This window comes from Aspergillus japonicus (assembly GCF_003184785.1).
Source record: "Aspergillus japonicus CBS 114.51 unplaced genomic scaffold BO86scaffold_3, whole genome shotgun sequence".
Taxonomy (NCBI): domain Eukaryota; kingdom Fungi; phylum Ascomycota; class Eurotiomycetes; order Eurotiales; family Aspergillaceae; genus Aspergillus; species Aspergillus japonicus.
The window spans coordinates 1-16,648 of NW_020291640.1; the positions used below are offsets into that span (position 1 = coordinate 1).

Sequence of the window (16,648 nt, forward strand, 5' to 3'; positions counted from 1 at the left end):
TCTCTCTCTCTCTCTTCTCCTGTTGCTGACCGCTGTGGCTGTGGCGGTTCTGCATTCTATCAACTGCACTTGACTGGTCTGGCTCTCGCTCGTCCTTTGCTATTCCTAGGCCTCCCCCAGACTCCTTCTGGCCTTTCCTCCCTATTCTCATCCATACTCTCTTGTCTTGCCCCGTTTATAAACATCTGTCCCTGGACAGATCGGTTTTCCCTTCTTCCTCCTCGTCTCTTCTTCTCCTGATTTCTCCCCTCACCACTTCCTCAAATCCACCGTCACAATGTCGTGGAAAATCACTAGAAGTATGTAGACCCCCAAAGGTGCTTTGGTGTTTCTATTTTCAATCATGCAGGCTAACGGACGTTCTTTCTCATCTTTCTTGGCCGACAGAACTAAAGGAAACCCACCTCGCTCCTTTGACCCAAACCTTCGGGCGGTCGTCCTCTACATCCACCATCAAGGGTGATTCCGGCGAAGAGACTCCTGTGGCCTCGCAAACGCCCACGGTTTCACCATCCATTGCCAACGGGATCAGTATGTTTGCTTTTGCCCGCTGCTTTTGCCTCCCCCTTTCCCCCGATCGCCGACCGCTCTAACAGATCCTCTCGCTTTAGATGCCTCGGAATCGCTGGTCTCTCCGCCCGTGGCCCCTGTCAAGCCCGGTATTCTGATCGTCACCCTCCATGAAGGTCGAGGTTTCGCTCTTTCGCCTCATTATCAACAAATCTTCAACTCGCACTTCCAGAGCAACAATGCCTATGGCATGCGTCCCAGTTCATCCTCCTCCCACTCCGCTCATGGCCAAGCCGGGTCCTTCGTACAAAGCGCCCGTCCACAGTCGACGAGTGGAGGCATCAATGCTGCCCCCACCATCCACGGTCGCTACTCCACCAAGTACCTTCCTTACGCCCTCTTGGATTTCGAGAAGAATCAGGTCTTCGTCGATGCCGTGTCTGGATCACCGGAAAACCCCCTTTGGGCGGGCGACAACACTGCCTACAAGTTCGACGTTTCGCGCAAAACCGAATTGAATGTTCAGCTCTATCTTCGAAACCCTGCCGCTCGTCCAGGTGCCGGTCGCAGTGAGGATATTTTCCTTGGTGCTGTCAAGGTCCATCCTCGTTTTGAGGAAGCTCTGCCCCACGCAGAGGACCCCAAGAGCAAGAAGGACAACAAACAGCCACAAGAACGTCAGCTTGGTCAACTCGGTGCGGAATGGTTGGATCTTCAGTTCGGCTCCGGTTCCATCAAGGTTGGTGTCTCGTTCGTCGAGAACAAACATCGCAGCATGAAGCTGGAGGATTTCGAACTTCTTAAGGTCGTTGGTAAGGGTAGTTTTGGCAAGGTCATGCAGGTCATGAAGAAGGATACGGGTCGGATCTACGCCCTCAAGACCATTCGCAAAGCTCACATCATCTCCCGCTCCGAGGTGACACACACCCTGGCGGAGAGATCAGTACTCGCCCAGATCAACAATCCTTTCATTGTTCCTTTGAAGTTCTCCTTCCAGTCGCCGGAGAAATTGTACTTTGTTCTAGCCTTTGTCAACGGAGGTGAGCTGTTCCACCATCTCCAGCGGGAACAGCGGTTCGATATCAACCGCGCTCGGTTCTACACGGCTGAGCTTCTCTGTGCTTTGGAATGTCTGCACGGATTCAAGGTCATCTACCGTGATCTCAAGCCCGAGAACATTCTTCTCGATTACACTGGCCATATCGCACTGTGCGACTTCGGTCTGTGTAAGTTGGACATGAAGGATGAGGATCGGACGAACAGTAAGGACCCCCGGGGAGTACGCACATAATTCCAATTCGACTAACCAGTCCTGAAACAATAGCCTTCTGTGGTACCCCTGAATACCTCGCCCCCGAGCTCTTGCTTGGCAACGGATACACCAAAACTGTTGACTGGTGGACCCTGGGTGTCCTCCTTTATGAGATGCTGACAGGTCTCCCCCCGTTCTACGACGAGAACACGAACGACATGTATCGTAAGATTTTGCAAGAACCTTTAACATTCCCTAGCACCGACATTGTTCCCCCCGCTGCTCGGGATCTCTTGACGCGACTACTCGACCGTGATCCCCAGCGTCGATTGGGTGCCAATGGTGCCGCGGAGATCAAGTCGCACCACTTCTTTGCCAACATTGATTGGCGCAAGCTGCTCCAAAGGAAGTATGAGCCAAGCTTCCGGCCCAATGTGGTATGTTGAGTCACTATATCTTTACTGTTATCGTCATCGTATACTGACGGATGCAGCTGGGTGCTCGCGACACCACCAACTTCGACCGTGAATTCACATCGGAGGCCCCACAAGATTCTTACGTCGATGGTCCTGTTCTGTCGCAGACGATGCAACAACAGTTCGAAGGCTGGTCTTACAACCGTCCGGTTGCTGGTCTTGGCGATGCTGGTGGCAGTGTCAAGGATCCCTCCTTCGGAAGCATTACCGAGTAAAGGCCTTGTTGCCTGCCACCATCGACTGAACGTTCTTGAGGTGGACTCAACACAAACACAAGGTGACATCAAAACACGGAGAAGGAATTGTTTGAAACAATTTCTTCAATCTGTTCCCTTTCCATCTGCATATCCTGCCTGCGATGTAGCTCGGGTTTCTCTCATCATTTTCGCTGTCTTTCTCTTATCTCCTCTACTAGCACAGGGAGTACGTGAGGCTTTTTTGTCGAGACTTTTGCTTTTCTCCTCCATGGCAGTGATCCTAGTTGAGCGCTTTGTGTGTTCCTTTTTAACCTACATGGTTTTGCATCCAATACAATCGAGGCAGGTCCCTTTGGTCCATTTCTCAATTCCTGTCTTTCCCTACATTCATCGCGACCGTGTCTGTTCACTCTTGTCTCGAGTTCGTCTACTTCAGTGAAGTGTTGGGCCGCCAGGTATCTTCTACTGGAGACGCTCAAGCGGCAGAAGCAGCGACACGCCATCGCTCCTCTCTCTTCCGCGCCAACAAACCGGACTTCAACAGATCCCCGATATTCATCTTGGTCTCGGTCTATCCATCCTTTGATGCTTTTGACTTTGGTCTGCTGGCCTGATCCAATCGAACCTTGCTGAGGCTTCTTTTCTGTCTCCTTCCGGAGGAACTGGCGTCCATCTGGGATTTTCCGAGCCCAATTTTTGCCCACTGAACATCAAAAATGCATGAGTTCCTGTGTCAGCGGTCTCGACCTAGACATCTTGTTTTTTATTTTCCCTATAGCTCGATACCTTTCCTGCTGTTGCTTTTCGGTTTGATTACGTGGAATGGAGGGACGGGGAGAAAGAAAGAAATACGGTAGATGAACTTTCTCCTACTTTGTTCCCGCGATGTGACTGGCTCATAGACAACAATTGACTTTTTTTTTTGCCGCGGGCGCTGTTCCAGTATGACCCAATGCGTATGTTCTGAATGCCTAGATGTGATGGGTCTGGCGGCTGTAAGCAGCACATAGATACTACCTAGTAGACCATGATCTTCAACATACGGATGTTTGGCCCGATTGACAGTTGGGACAGGCGGAAAGCAACATCACGAGAAGACTATACTATGGAAGGAGCACAAGTGACACATAATATTGATTCATAGCGAACAGGTCTGGAAAAACAAATAGCTCTGTAAGGGGAAATTTGGATCAGAAAAGAGAATAGTGGAAGGGGGGGGGAATATCCCACGCAAGCAAGATTTAGCTATTTGACAATACATCTGAAACGGGGAATAAGCAGAATGGAAGGGGGAGTGTGAAACCAGATGGAAGAAACAGAAGAAGAGGGCGTTGTGGAAGCTTTCTTTTCGTCGCATAGGTCTCATCCTACGGCACAGTCCTCCTTGAGTTAAATACAAGCACAAACATACACACATACCATGCCACAAAAAAGCAATGACTCAAACAAGAAGGGTCTATCTTAAGCGGGATGGTCGGTAGAGTGGGGGTTTTTACTCGGATTTCTCTTGCGCTTCGTCCTCCTCGTCCTCCTCGCCCTCTTCGGCTTCATCCTCGGCAACGACCTCCGCGTCATCCGCCTCAGGTTGTACTTCGGGGGCACCGTTGTCTGCGGTCTCATCGTCGCCGTGGACGTCGATCAGGGACTCGGACGAAGGAGGCTCGGGGACGGCGGGAGCGGCGGCGCCGCCGCCCTCGGTTTCGAGGCGGATGTACTCGTCCCATTCGGGGAAGAGGTCATCATCTGCGGCGGCGTCGGGGGTGCCGGGGGGGATACCGATGAGGCGGGCGATCTTGGTCTTTCCGTTGGACTCCAGGGAGGCCTTCCACTGGGCGACGAGGGCGGGGGCCCGCGAGGGCTTGTAGGTCTGGGCGAAGAGGACGGATTCGGCGAGACGGTTCGTCCGCACCAGGAGGTCGATGCAGCCGTCGACGTCGCCGAGGGACCAGTAGGTGGAGAAGGCGACGTTGTGCAGGCCGGCTTCCGAGGCTTGGGCGGCCAGCTGGCGGAGCCCGTCCTTGTTGCCGCTGGCGGTGTGCAGCAGGAGAAGGGAGCCCACGTCCTTGGCATTGGTAAAGCACTCTTGAGCCAGCGCCAGGTTCCAGCCCGCGAGGGCGGCGTCTCCGACGATCTTCCACTTGTGCTCAACGTTGGCTTCGCGGGCGATCTCGAGAGCGATCTCGAGGTTGTTCAGGGCAAGGGCCAGCTCGAAGCGGTGTTCCGGGTCGGTGGCAACCTCGAGTGCCATCTCCTTGTACCCTTGGCCTTCCAGGAAGCGGGCCACCTTGTTCATCTGATCCTGGGGAACGTCCTGGAGCAGCTCCGCTGCCGTGTCCAGATCGCCGCGCAACACCACCGTCTGGTACTCGACCATGCTGAGAGACAAGCCGAACGATACGACGTTGACATCCTTGTCGGCAAGGTAGACGCGGCCGTCACGGGGCAGGTAGCCAAGGACATACATGCCCTGGTCGAAGTGGGAGACGGTGTAGGTTTGGTCACCGACCAGGTAGTTGAGGCGATTCGTCGAGTTCGTGTAGATGAAGCAGTCTCCAACCCACTGACCCGTGCGAACAGACTCGTTGACATCAGTGACAACCTCGAAAGCGGACTCCACGCCATCTTCGTCGGCTTCACCGGCGTTCAAGCCCTCGATGTAGTTCTCGCGGGAGTATCGGAGGACATAGAAAGAATCCTCACAGGCAAGAGTCACCAACTCTCCGGACTCGGACCAGTATACCTAAGTGAGCTGTTAGCGACAATCCACTGGGGTCATTTCAGTTCCTATTTCTTACAGCCTTTGGGTCGACTTCAATGCGGCGGACCAGGTTTCCAGTCTCCCAGTCAAACATGCCAATTCCGCCTTGACCCTTAACACCCAGCAATACACCGTCTGTGAGACCTTCGGCTTGGAAGCCTACATCAAGCCCGCCGCTGACTTCCTTGAAGTTCTTGAAGATCTTGACACTGGTGGTCGACTCGCGGATGGCATAGTCATTGCTATTGTCCTTCGAGCCCCAAGCGAAGTCCAAGGCTTGCCCGAATGCCTTGTTGCGCCACGCAAGAGCAGTGTAGATGATGTACTCGCCATCACCGCAGACCGAGACAAACCGTCCATTGGGGGAGTGGGACAGGGTCTGAGGGTAAACCTCGCACGATCCCAGCTCTTTCGTAGGCAGCGAAAGCGGTGCACCGTCCTTAATGCTAGCATCGCCACCCTTGATCACTGTCGAGACAACCTCATTATGTCTGGCCCAGATAATCTTTCCTGAGCCGTCCATGGAAACAGCTGGCTCTTCCCGTCCCATCTTCACTACTACTGCACCATCATCGAAACCAATCGCAACGCCTTGCCGACCTCGCTGGTAAGAGACACACCACGCTCTCTCCAGGCCGTAGCTTAAAGACTGTTCGAGTCTGTATGTGTTTGCATGCCAAATCTTGATAGTTCCGTCTTCAGAGCCGGAGATAATGACGGGCAGTTCCGGGTGATAGCAAGCAAAAGAAACGTTGCTTGTATGTCCCTCCAAAGTAGCAATGAGCGCTTTCGTAGTGTAGTCCCACACCTTAACGGTCCGGTCATCGGAGGTGGTGAGAAGGTATGGTTTGTCCGCCTGCGGGTAGTAATCGACATGGTTCACACCCTTGGTTTCGTGGGCCTCCAGGGTGAAATTGGCATGTGGCGAGCCAAGGCTCCAGATCTTTACGGTCCTGTCCAAGCATGCGGATGCGAATGTGTTGGTATCCTTGGGGTTGATTGAGAGTCCCATGACATAGTGGCTGTGGCCCTCGTAAACCTGGACACACTTCCAGCCTTTCTCCCAGTCCCAGAGCTTGATTGTCATGTCATCGGATGCGGTCAGAACGAATGGCTGCGTGGGGTGTACTACAATTGAGCGAATGTAGTCCGGGTGGGCCTCGAACGAAGCAATCTTCTCGGAGGTGTTGTAGTTGTAAACGCGGAGTTGGAAGTCATCTGAACCGCAGACAATCCAGTTCTTGCGGGCAATGAACCGACCGGCTCGTACAGGTACATCGGTAAGCTCGAAGGTTTTGATGATTGACTGACGATACGAACGTTTAGCGATCTTAACGTACGTGATGTAACGGTAGGGCAACTTACTTGAGTCTCATAGGACCAGATGTAAACGTGACCTATGTAATCGTATTAGCGCATTCGCAGCGATGGTCGACATGCTATTTCCCAACGCACCGCTGTATAGTGTGGTAAGGATCTGGGAAACATCAGCGCCTGCCCAACGTTACTCATGGCTAGAATACTTACCCATGGCTCTGTTGGATGGAAGTCAATGCCCTTCACCCGCTCGGAGCGGGCGAACAGCTGTCTCTATTCAGGAATAACAACAACAGTCAGCGGACTGAACATTGTTCGTAGACTCCGACACCAAACATATGCTATCTCTCCTTGGGCAAAGTCTGCATCTCCTCGAGGGTCGAAATCCATACCTTAACATCCAATTTCATCTTGTGTGGGGAAGGAAGGTCGCGATTATGTGCGGCGTCGGAGGACGGCCTGTGAGAAGGAGGGGGAACCAGGCCACGAGCCGCTCAAACAGCCCAGCCCGGGGACGTCAAGAACTCCCGAAGGAAAGATATGCGAAAAGCGCAAAGAGAAGAAAAAGTTCCTCAGCCTGAATGGCCTCCCGAGGTCAATGCAGATACTCAAGAAGTGACAGCGATGTGTCCACAAGGAGATGGGAATCCCGCCAGCTATCTGGAATCGGCTAGCGACAGGGGGAGACTCACCGCCTTTGGTTCTGGATCATCCCCCCTCGGGGGCCAGTCTTATGTCCACGACTCTGAACAATGCGCATGTAGAAATTAACTAATTCGATTTGGACGCTGTCATTACAGTTCCATATGTATGCCATGGCAGATCCTGCCTAGCATCACACCCTATCAATCATTATTCTGGACATTCAGCATGATAAGCCCGTTCAACCAGCGGTTATCAGCAATCCAGACACAATCCACCGGGAACCTTAGCTCATACAACGACTTATACATCATCATGCAATTGTGATTGGTTTTGATTGGACACACGTAAACTTATAATTACAAACAATGGGAATTCTTCAAGTCAAGTCTGTCGTTCATGAGAAGACCCTATTATGCCGAGCACTTACTCGGGGCGCTCGAAATAAGACCACTGGCCAGGTCTAGCCTTCTCCTCAAGTTCCTCCCAGCTGTGACCATATCAGTACTGCATTCCATACTATTGTTAGACCACCGACTTACGCTTTCGACTTGTACAACTCATCAACAACTTTCAGTTCACCCTCGGCGACCTGAATGATTTCCTCAATAAGACCGGCACCAATTTGCTGCTCAATTTCAGAGATCCTATAACCAAAAACATCAGCACGTTCCGCCCAATAAATCACTTCTGGGAAAGGAGATATCGGCATACTGTTCTGCCGTCAGAGCGGGCTCGGCCTCCCACTTCTTCTCCTCAGGGTGGAAGTCCGATTCATTGTTCTTGGGAGAAGAAGCCTCCTCCAAAAGCTGTGTGAAACGGGCTTCTTCTGCTGGTGTACGAGCGGGGCCTTCAGTGGTCGCCTCCAAGGCTTCACCATCCCACTCCTCTCCACGGGCATTGTCGCTGCCATCAAGGCGCTCAGCACCTGCGTACGTGCCGTTGGCTTGTAGAAGGCTAGAGAAGCGCTCGGGCTCATCACCCACGGCCTTCTTCACGCGCTCCAACCAAGCTTCAAATCCAGGCGGCTTCGTGGACTCAATGATCTGCAGACGGTGGCGGGTCAATGCCTCGGTGGACTGACGGTAGACAGAGGACTCAGGGAAGGACTTGAGCTTGTTCAAGGTCGATGTGTAAAGGAAGATCAGGGTGGGACGAGGGCTAGGGTGAGTGTTCAGGCCGGTCAAGCCGGTGGGAGCGAAAGGCTCCAAGTAGCGAGCCGGCTTGACATTGGCCAGCAACCGGAGTGTCGACCTCATGCTGGGCGGAGGGTGTGTGAGGTATTGAAAGGAATGAGAAAGACCCAGAGGGGCGTGTGGTATCAAGCCCAATGGCAAACGGCAGCGGGGTGACTTATCGGGTCGTTCATTCACGATGAGCACACTGAATCGGAATGGCTGCACGAAGGGTTGAGGTTCCGTCCCGGATCACGGAGGAACCTAGCCCCGAGCCTTCCTCCTGCGCCTCTTCCTCCTCCTCCGGCCATCATTTCAATGGTATCTGGTTAAATGGTAATCTTATAATAGGGGTGGCCTCCTTCTCGCCTGCGTCTTCTCCTCCGTCCGCTGGCTTGTCGTCCTATCGACGTACTCCGCGAGACATCTGCTGCATATTCTTGGAGCACCGAATTCTTGCTGATTGCCCCCTGTCTGAGTGGTTCCCCGACTCCTGGCGATCCACTCGTTTCTAGACCACCCGTCACTTCCACTCCAATGTGCCACCTGTGAACGGCCAATACCTGTTTTCTGATAACTTTTATCTTGACTCTCAGTATTAACCCCACTTCTTCTTAATAAGGACCTCAAAGGCTTCTTGTCCTTGACCTACAGCCAGCATGAGGGCGTCTTTGCTGGCATGGTCATTCCTTTCTCTCCTTTCCATCCCGACGTGGGCTACCTCCGCCGGTGATACTTCTCCCAAGCACCATCTCGCGAAGAGAGATGGCTCGACCGAGCCCAAGTCGACTCTCTTCAATGGCATCGAGGTTCCGCCTGTCAGGTCTTTGACCCCTGATGATTTCGACGAAACCGTTAAGGATGGTTACTGGTCAGCACACTCTTCAATGCGCCACGTTAGATTGGCCGCTCCAGGCTAACAGGCCTTTCAGGTTTATCAAAGAGTATTCTCCGTCATGTCCGCACTGTCAGAAGATTGCGCCAACCTGGCAGACACTCTATGAGTTCTACTATGTAAGTCGCATCACTGCAGTTTTATCCCCTACTGCGTATTCTAATTCTTCTCAGACCTCGGATCCTCTGTCCTCGTCCTCTGGAAAGTCGTCCGATACCAAGTCTCTGAACTCTTTCGATAAATTCTACAACTTCCACTTCGCGGAGGTAAATTGTCTTGTGTACGGGGACCTGTGCCGCAAGTTGGAGGTGAAATACTTTCCCACCTTCGCTTTGTATCACAATGGCGAGATGGTTGAGCAATTCACGGGAAAGAAGAGTATGCAAGGGCTGAGCGAGTTTGTCGAAGAGAAGCTGGAACAGATCAAACCTGGCTCTCGGCCTGCGCAAGGCCTGAACCTGCCCAAGCCGGGCGACACAAGTGTTGATACCAAAGCTCAACCCGACGCCCCTGTCGCTAAGGACAAAGACCCTGAAGCTGGCGCTAAGGCTGGAGAGAAGCACAATGAGCAGGCCGCGCAGCTTGCCGCTAGTGATTCTTCTGTTGTCAAGGATACCACGCAGACCAAGGCTAAGCCATCTGGTCCAGTGAACCCTCAGGGCATTTCTGTCCCTCTGACGGCGGAAAGCTTCCAGAAGCTTGTTACTACTACGCAAGACCCTTGGTTCATCAAGTTCTACGCTCCTTGGTGCGGTCACTGTCAGGCATTGGCTCCTAATTGGCAAGAAATGGCCAGAGAGATGCAGGGTACTCTCAACGTCGGCGAAGTAAACTGCGATGTCGAGACTCGGCTTTGCAAGGACGCCCGAGTCAACCAATTCCCGACTATTTATTTCTTCCGTGGCGGTGAACGGGTTGAGTACAACGGTTTGCGTGGTCTGGGTGATCTGGTCAATTATGCCAACAAGGCCGTGGAGATCGGCTCCGGAGTGCAGGATGTGGACGCTACCACTTTCAAGGAACTGGAAGAGAAAGAGGACGTCATCTTCCTTTATTTCTACGACCACGCAACGACTTCCGAGGACTTCAAGGCTCTTGAGCGTCTGACTCTTAGCTTGGTCGGACATGCCAGACTAGTCAAGACCAACAGCGCCGCCCTCGCTGAAAGGTTCAAGATTTCTACCTGGCCTCGTCTTTTGGTGTCCCGGGACGGCCGCCCAAGTTACTACAACGCACTCGCTCCCAAGGATATGCGAGACTTCCGGCAGATTCTGGGATGGATGCGGTCTGTTTGGCTGCCGATTGTCCCCGAACTTACGGCATCCAACGCTCGTGAAATTATGGATGGTAAATACGTTGTACTAGGTATTCTAAGCCGCAAGCATTCGGATGAATTCCTGCAGTCTAAGAGAGAGCTGAAGAACGCGGCTCATGAATGGATGGACAAGCAGGTTCAGCTGTTCCAGCTGGAGCGCGCCGAACTTCGAGATGCTAAGCAATTGCGGATTGAAGAGGCGGAGGACCGTAATGACCAGCGTGCGCTTCGGGCTGCCAAAAACATGCGTATCACCATTCGCGAGGACGACAAGAAGCAGGTCGGTTTTGCTTGGGTTGATGGTGATTTCTGGGAGCGGTGGCTACGGACACAGTTCGGTATCGATGTGGAGAACGGAGAGCGTGTCATTATCAACGACCAAGATGTAGGTTTCTTGCAGGTGGTACAAATACCACTCGTTGTGAACTGGACTGACTTTTTTTTAGAACCGACGCTACTGGGATACGTCCTCTAGCGGAGCATCCATTATGGCATCCCGCACTTCGATTCTCGAAACTATTCCTCTTGTGGTTGCCAACCCCCCTAAGCTCACACCCAAGTCTACCGTTGGCACTTTTGAGTCGATCTTCTTCTTCACTCGTTCGTTCATCAGCGGGCATCCGATTTTGTTCGTCATTATCTTGATCCTGTCCATTGTCGGTGCCACATTCGTGGCTCGAGGCAGAGCGGCAAGACGCGGAGGTCGAGGCGGTATTCTCGGTGTTGCTGGGAACTCTAGCGGTGGCTTTTTCAACCTCGATGGCAAGGAAGGACTCTTGAATGGTGGTTCCACGGGCAAAGTAGATTAAATTGTGAATCGGGGTGGTGTACAGTTAGCCTTTTTTATTCTTTTTCTATTACCCAATTTTCCTCTTCAATTATATTTTGGTGTCCTTTATGCTACAAATCTTGATGAACTGGGACTAGTCCCGCCCCCTCGTTTTTTTCACCTCGTAGTAGCTTGCTGGCACATACAACGAACTGGTAGACAGTCCCAACGCTCTTGTACTTTCATACTTCTTGGGTGCATGAGGTGTGGAAATGCGCGATATCTGATTCGACAAGCTGATAGTCACGTGAGTGTCAATTCGGCTGGCTGATTGGCCGCGGGCGGTCGGACGAGAACGTCGCGGAGTCTCCCGGTTTTCGTCGACAGCTTTCAACGTGTAATTGCAGCCTCATATCGTTTACTGGAGCAGAGTGTGCCTCCTTCGACCTCAAACAAAATGGTATGTACATGCCCTTGAATTGTCACTGGGCCGACAACTTCAGAGTCGCATGACATCAAGTTGTCGCATCCAGTTGATCAGTGGCCAACCCCGGACCCGGCTATGTCACGGTGATAGACTATGGAAAGGGATAACAATTGCCAATTGCTAATGTGAATCGTTGTCCGTGTAGGTTTTCTCTCAAACTCTTCGCCGCGCCGCGGCTCAGAACGCCGGTGGCTACCGTTCTCCCTTCGGTCCTAAGTGAGATATATCCCAGAATCGTCGTTACCTTCGTCCCAGCGCAGACATCAACCCTGGCACTGAACCGGCCCTGCGGAGCTCCGCTTCACTCCATTCAGCGATCATTGATATGGCAGGGCGTCTGGTCGATAAAGAGCTCCGCTTGTGCCTGAGCGGAGGATGACTCATGCCGAATTGCTGCATACACAGATTAGAACAGCGGAAGATGCAGGAGAGAATTACGGCTAACAGACTTACTCGATGAATCAGGTACTCGACTCCCCGCCACTGGCACGGTCTTACCACCCGGTCCGCTGTCACTGCGTGAGTGTCTTCCGCCTTTCATTCGAACGTGCCGTATTCGCGCCATTGTCAGAAACGGTAATAGCATTGCGAGAGCGTCGACTAACGTACGATCAAAACAACAGTGGTACCATTGCCAGCGGCTTCGGTGTCAGCGCCGGTGTCTTCCTTCTGTTCTTCTTCGGCGAGGTCCCCCGTGTCCGCCGTGACATCCTCCAGAAGGTCCCCTTCCTCGATGAGTACTTTGACCGCACCATCGCCCCTGAGGACAACGTATGTGGGATCCTATTTCATGCAACCAGCACGAATGCTAACACTCAAGCAGCCCTTCTAAATTATGTCCTTAATATCGAGACAAATGTTGTTTTTCCATTATACACAAGACCCGGTCACCCTGTACGGATATACCGCTGCATAGCTGGACAGCAGAAGAGACTTGAGGTGCTGTACGTGTAGAATAGCGATGAGTTTTTTATAGCACATACTAGAGGAAGCCTGCCCAGAAGAATTGTTCTCCGGTAATAACTAACTATTTTTGTCCGTGTCTGTGTCAATGTACTTTCACGACAGAAGTAGCTTCAGTTCTGGTCTCTCATGTGTGGCAGCAGAGGACTTGCATCTTAGACCATTCGTTCACTTCGATAAGTATTCTAGATTTGTCTCTGCAGGCTACGCACTTAGCCATTTAGCCGGTCTCTCAACACTGGCGAGTGCTTTGACATATCTAATCGTCTCAAACCAGCAACGAAGCTCCCTTGACGCGGGTCCACCATGAGCTGAGGTCGACCCAGTGACACTGGCAATACAGAGAGGAGGTCTTCCTTGTGCAGCTAGTACGTTGATATCAAAAAGCTGCAGATGCCTGTTCAGTCTGCTGTGTATCCGCGGCAGCAGGGGAATGGGGAGACACTTTATGAGCTAGTTGCATACCCTCCACATTAAAAAGTAGGTGTATCTTCTTTACGAGAGAATTATACGGAGGGTAGAAGAACGTGATAGATTCTCGGTGCGTTGATTGTGTTGTCTAGCCAGCTCTGTGTGCACACATGGAGTAAAGAGTCCGACTAGTAGTTACACTTATTAGTTGTCACTCCGCCACGGCCGGAGAATATCACCATCCAACAACACCCACTTACGTCCCCACCGACTTTCCTTACCTTTGTGCTCGGACATAGACAGCAAAGTCTTGTGTCGTGGTTATCGCACAGCTAGTCAGCCATATTCGAATGCAGAAATAACAGTAAGGAAGTATCAAGCCTCTCGAGCTTGATATGATAGCGGACCTCTGACGTTCCTCTATCGTGGGTCAGCTTCGTTTAGATGTCGTCTTGTCAGGGGCATTGTTTATCAAGGTTAACTGACTATGCTCATTAAAGTAGGTCCAACCTGGCCAAGTTCTCTTATCTCTGGCTGTTTTGTGGCTCACATCTCATACCTAGTCAGCAGCATCCTTTCCATCCAGCCTTATCATCTGCAGCCCTGCAGCCAACCATCTCCTCCGATAAGTACAGCTTGCGAACCTCTGGCCGGTTGTCCGAGCACCAATACGAATCGTCGCACGATAATTTCTTCTTCCGAAGCGCGCGAAGTTTCCCTACCTAGTAAAGTCAGGTTACTAGGTTTCGGGAATTACAGGTTTTAATTCCAGTTGGAGTCGACTCGACCAGATGTGATTCGGGCTTTGGGCATCTCGACATCGACTTCCGCGTGTGAGCTTCTTCTCCCTGAAATTCCTCCAATCCAATTGTCCAGTAGATAGGTGAATGACCTGGTGCCAAGCGTATCAGCGTCTTGTTCCCCCGCCTCGGCTAGTCGCAGCATCAAGATCCATACTATGGGGTCGATAGATGTGTATCACCCGCCATAAAGATTGATTGGTGCCGTCTCTGTCGGACCCTTCGCCTGACGCGGTACAGCTGTTCTCTCGATAGATAAGATGGCCATCTTATATTGCAGTGCATTCTCAAGGCAATGTATCGGTCCCAAGCTCACTCAGTTTTGCTCGAAAAAGAGCGTCTCACAAGACTCAGCTGTTCTGTCTAGCAGTGCATGCTCTTTGTCTCAAAACTGTCTGCGAATGACCCCGCGTCCGAAACCTGCTTATCATTGCCCCTCTCCTCTGGGGTGTCTGACTAGGACGCTTAGCCGAGCATTTCGCAAGTCTTCATCAAGTCTTCACCATGTCTGTCTCTGAGCATTATAGCAAAACTGCTCTAAAGGCACCGATATATGCGGATGTCAATCATGCGCCCGTCACTAGTATCTTGCCCGAGGGCGACATCCCTTACACCGACCATGCGATGGATGCAGATGAAAGAGTGATTGTGGCCCTCGGATACAAGCAAGAATTCAAGCGCGAGTTTGGGCTCTGGACCACTTTCTGCGTGAGCTTCTCGGTACTCGGCTTGCTCCCCTCGTTCGCGAGTACAATATACTACGGTATCTCCACCTTCTCCCTGATGGGTCGCCGTTGTGAAGGAAATGGCTAACATGTAGAAGGCATGGGCTATGCAGGAACTGCCGGTATGGTCTGGGGGTGGATTGTCGCCATGTTGTTCATCCAGTGTGTCGCGATGTCTATGGCCGAGCTATGCTCCGCAATGCCCACCAGGTGGGTGCCTCTCCACTGACATCTGCCTAGTCCTAGATCCGAGCTAACCTTGATCACCAGCGGTGGTCTATACTATGCAGCGGCTGTGCTTGCACCACCTGGCTATGGACCTTTTGCTGCGTGGATCACCGGATGGTCCAACTGGATCGGGCAAATCACCGCAGCACCGTCGGTCGACTACGCCCTAAGTGCCATGATTCTGGCGGCTGCCTCGATCACAAACCCTAACTACGTGCCTACCAATTGGCAAACCTTCTTGTTAACCACATTCATCATGATCATTCATACCGGGATCAGCAGCATGCCCACCCGGTGGGTTGCTCGAGTTAATTCGTGGGGCTCAACGTTCAATATTCTCGCACTGATCGTGACACTCATCGCAATTCCCGCGGGGACGACGAACGAGCCGAAATTCACCCCCTCCAAGGAGGTCTGGGGCACAATTACCAATCTGACTGACTTTCCCGACGGAGTCGCGGTGCTCATGACCTTTGTTGGTGTTATCTGGACGATGTCTGGGTACGACTCGCCCTTTCATCTCAGCGAGGAATGCTCCAACGCCAACATTGCCTCGCCGCGGGCGATTGTCATGACCTCTGGAGTGGGGGGAGTGTTCGGTTGGTTCCTACAGCTCGTGGTTGCCTACACGGTGACCGACATCAACGCTGTTCTGGACTCTGATCTGGGACAGCCATGGGCATCCTATCTGCTGCAGGTCCTTCCGCAGAAGATTGCGCTCGCTGTTCTAGCTCTCACCATCATCAGCGGCTTCTCCATGGGCCAGGGCTGCATGGTAGCCGCATCCCGAGTTACTTACGCCTACGCTCGAGATGACTGCTTCCCTCTGTCGAGCATCTGGAAGAAGGTCAACACCCACACTCAGACACCCGTCAACGCGGTCATACTCAATGGGGTTCTGGGGATTTTGATGTGTCTCCTCATGCTGGCCGGCTCCACGGCCATCGGAGCCCTGTTCTCGATCGGTGCCATCGCGCAGTTCTTCGCCTTTGCCGTCCCCATCGCGATCCGGGTATTCTTTGTAGGAAACCGGTTTCGCAAGGGACCCTGGCATCTGGGTCCCTTCGGCCCCTGGATCGGGGGCGCGGGCGTGGCGTTCGTCCTCCTCATGATCCCGATCCTCTGTCTCCCCAGCGTCACCGGCAGCGACCTGACGCCCGATCTGATGAACTGGACGTGTCTGGTCTGGGGCGCGCCGATGCTGGCGGTGATCATCTGGTGGTTCATCGACGCGCACAAATGGTTCAAGGGTCCCGTCGTCAACGTGGAGCATGCGATCCACGCCGTCCAGGACCAAACGATCATCGACGGACTGGGGGAGGATGACGAAGTCGTTGGCCACGAGGCAGAACCGGCGCATCCGTCGAGTAAGTCTTCTGCGAAGTAGTGATTGTAAAACATAATTTCTGTGGATCCTGGTGTACCATACCCAGCTTAATACCTTTTCCGTGTTTATATCGACTTGTTGGGACATAATTGTTGATTTCGATTTGCGAACCACTTTTTGGGGAGTTTGACTGAATCTGGACTCTCAGGCGATATACCGCAAGTGCACGAGTTCATATGAGATTCCAGCTTCCATCCTGCAATAGCTACACAGCATGACTGTCCGGTCGGTCCTGATTCTTACGAGACGATAGTATCTATAGCTTAGCAGCTACGGGCTGGTTCCTTTTTGTTTGATGTTCGGTTCCCGGTTATGCGTTCACTCCTCGGATATAACTAGTC

At 52.5% G+C, this 16,648-nt stretch overlaps 7 protein-coding genes across 7 annotated transcripts; 4 read left to right on the top strand and 3 right to left on the bottom strand.

Annotated features, from left to right (window-relative positions):
- On the top strand, nucleotides 1-2,535 carry BO86DRAFT_108760 (serine/threonine-protein kinase). Its single transcript, XM_025665908.1, has 5 exons — nucleotides 1-299; nucleotides 388-531; nucleotides 612-1,772; nucleotides 1,835-2,199; nucleotides 2,256-2,535. Exons 1-5 carry the CDS (start codon nucleotides 278-280, stop codon nucleotides 2,451-2,453), a joined length of 1,890 nt encoding a protein of 629 aa, XP_025532255.1. The 5' UTR covers nucleotides 1-277; the 3' UTR covers nucleotides 2,454-2,535.
- Nucleotides 2,536-3,073, bottom strand: BO86DRAFT_108757 (uncharacterized protein). Its single transcript, XM_025665907.1, has one exon. The coding sequence runs from the start codon at nucleotides 2,936-2,938 to the stop codon at nucleotides 2,618-2,620; it is 321 nt and encodes a 106-aa protein (XP_025532256.1). The 5' UTR covers nucleotides 2,939-3,073; the 3' UTR covers nucleotides 2,536-2,617.
- Nucleotides 3,074-3,577: 504 nt separating this feature from the next.
- On the bottom strand, nucleotides 3,578-7,097 carry BO86DRAFT_406092 (coatomer subunit beta'). Its single transcript, XM_025674146.1, has 6 exons — nucleotides 6,903-7,097; nucleotides 6,721-6,783; nucleotides 6,649-6,670; nucleotides 6,559-6,590; nucleotides 5,231-6,499; nucleotides 3,578-5,175 (listed from the first exon to the last, which is right to left on the bottom strand). Exons 1-6 carry the CDS (start codon nucleotides 6,918-6,920, stop codon nucleotides 3,928-3,930), a joined length of 2,652 nt encoding a protein of 883 aa, XP_025532257.1. The 5' UTR covers nucleotides 6,921-7,097; the 3' UTR covers nucleotides 3,578-3,927.
- A 370-nt stretch (nucleotides 7,098-7,467) lies between these two features.
- Nucleotides 7,468-8,530, bottom strand: BO86DRAFT_385213 (complex I NDUFA5 subunit family protein). The gene is made up of 3 exons (XM_025671056.1): nucleotides 7,867-8,530; nucleotides 7,695-7,799; nucleotides 7,468-7,642 (listed from the first exon to the last, which is right to left on the bottom strand). Exons 1-3 carry the CDS (start codon nucleotides 8,409-8,411, stop codon nucleotides 7,579-7,581), a joined length of 714 nt encoding a protein of 237 aa, XP_025532258.1. The 5' UTR covers nucleotides 8,412-8,530; the 3' UTR covers nucleotides 7,468-7,578.
- A 131-nt stretch (nucleotides 8,531-8,661) lies between these two features.
- BO86DRAFT_352618 (putative disulfide isomerase) lies at nucleotides 8,662-11,455 on the top strand. The gene is made up of 4 exons (XM_025669491.1): nucleotides 8,662-9,198; nucleotides 9,260-9,341; nucleotides 9,396-10,922; nucleotides 10,984-11,455. The coding sequence occupies exons 1-4, from the start codon at nucleotides 8,987-8,989 to the stop codon at nucleotides 11,344-11,346; spliced, it is 2,184 nt and encodes a 727-aa protein (XP_025532259.1). The 5' UTR covers nucleotides 8,662-8,986; the 3' UTR covers nucleotides 11,347-11,455.
- Nucleotides 11,456-11,941: 486 nt separating this feature from the next.
- BO86DRAFT_278997 (cytochrome b-c1 complex subunit 10) lies at nucleotides 11,942-12,564 on the top strand (the record flags this gene model as incomplete). Its single annotated transcript, XM_025667307.1, has 3 exons — nucleotides 11,942-12,009; nucleotides 12,259-12,312; nucleotides 12,417-12,564. Coding segments are annotated over 3 exons (270 nt in total), but the record flags the coding sequence as incomplete, so codon positions are not given.
- Nucleotides 12,565-14,471: 1,907 nt separating this feature from the next.
- Nucleotides 14,472-16,307, top strand: BO86DRAFT_302572 (amino acid permease; the record flags this gene model as incomplete). The annotated part of the gene is made up of 3 exons (XM_025667532.1): nucleotides 14,472-14,730; nucleotides 14,788-14,902; nucleotides 14,963-16,307. 3 exons carry the CDS (start codon nucleotides 14,472-14,474, stop codon nucleotides 16,305-16,307), a joined length of 1,719 nt encoding a protein of 572 aa, XP_025532261.1.
- Between the last annotated feature and the right edge of the window lie 341 nt (nucleotides 16,308-16,648).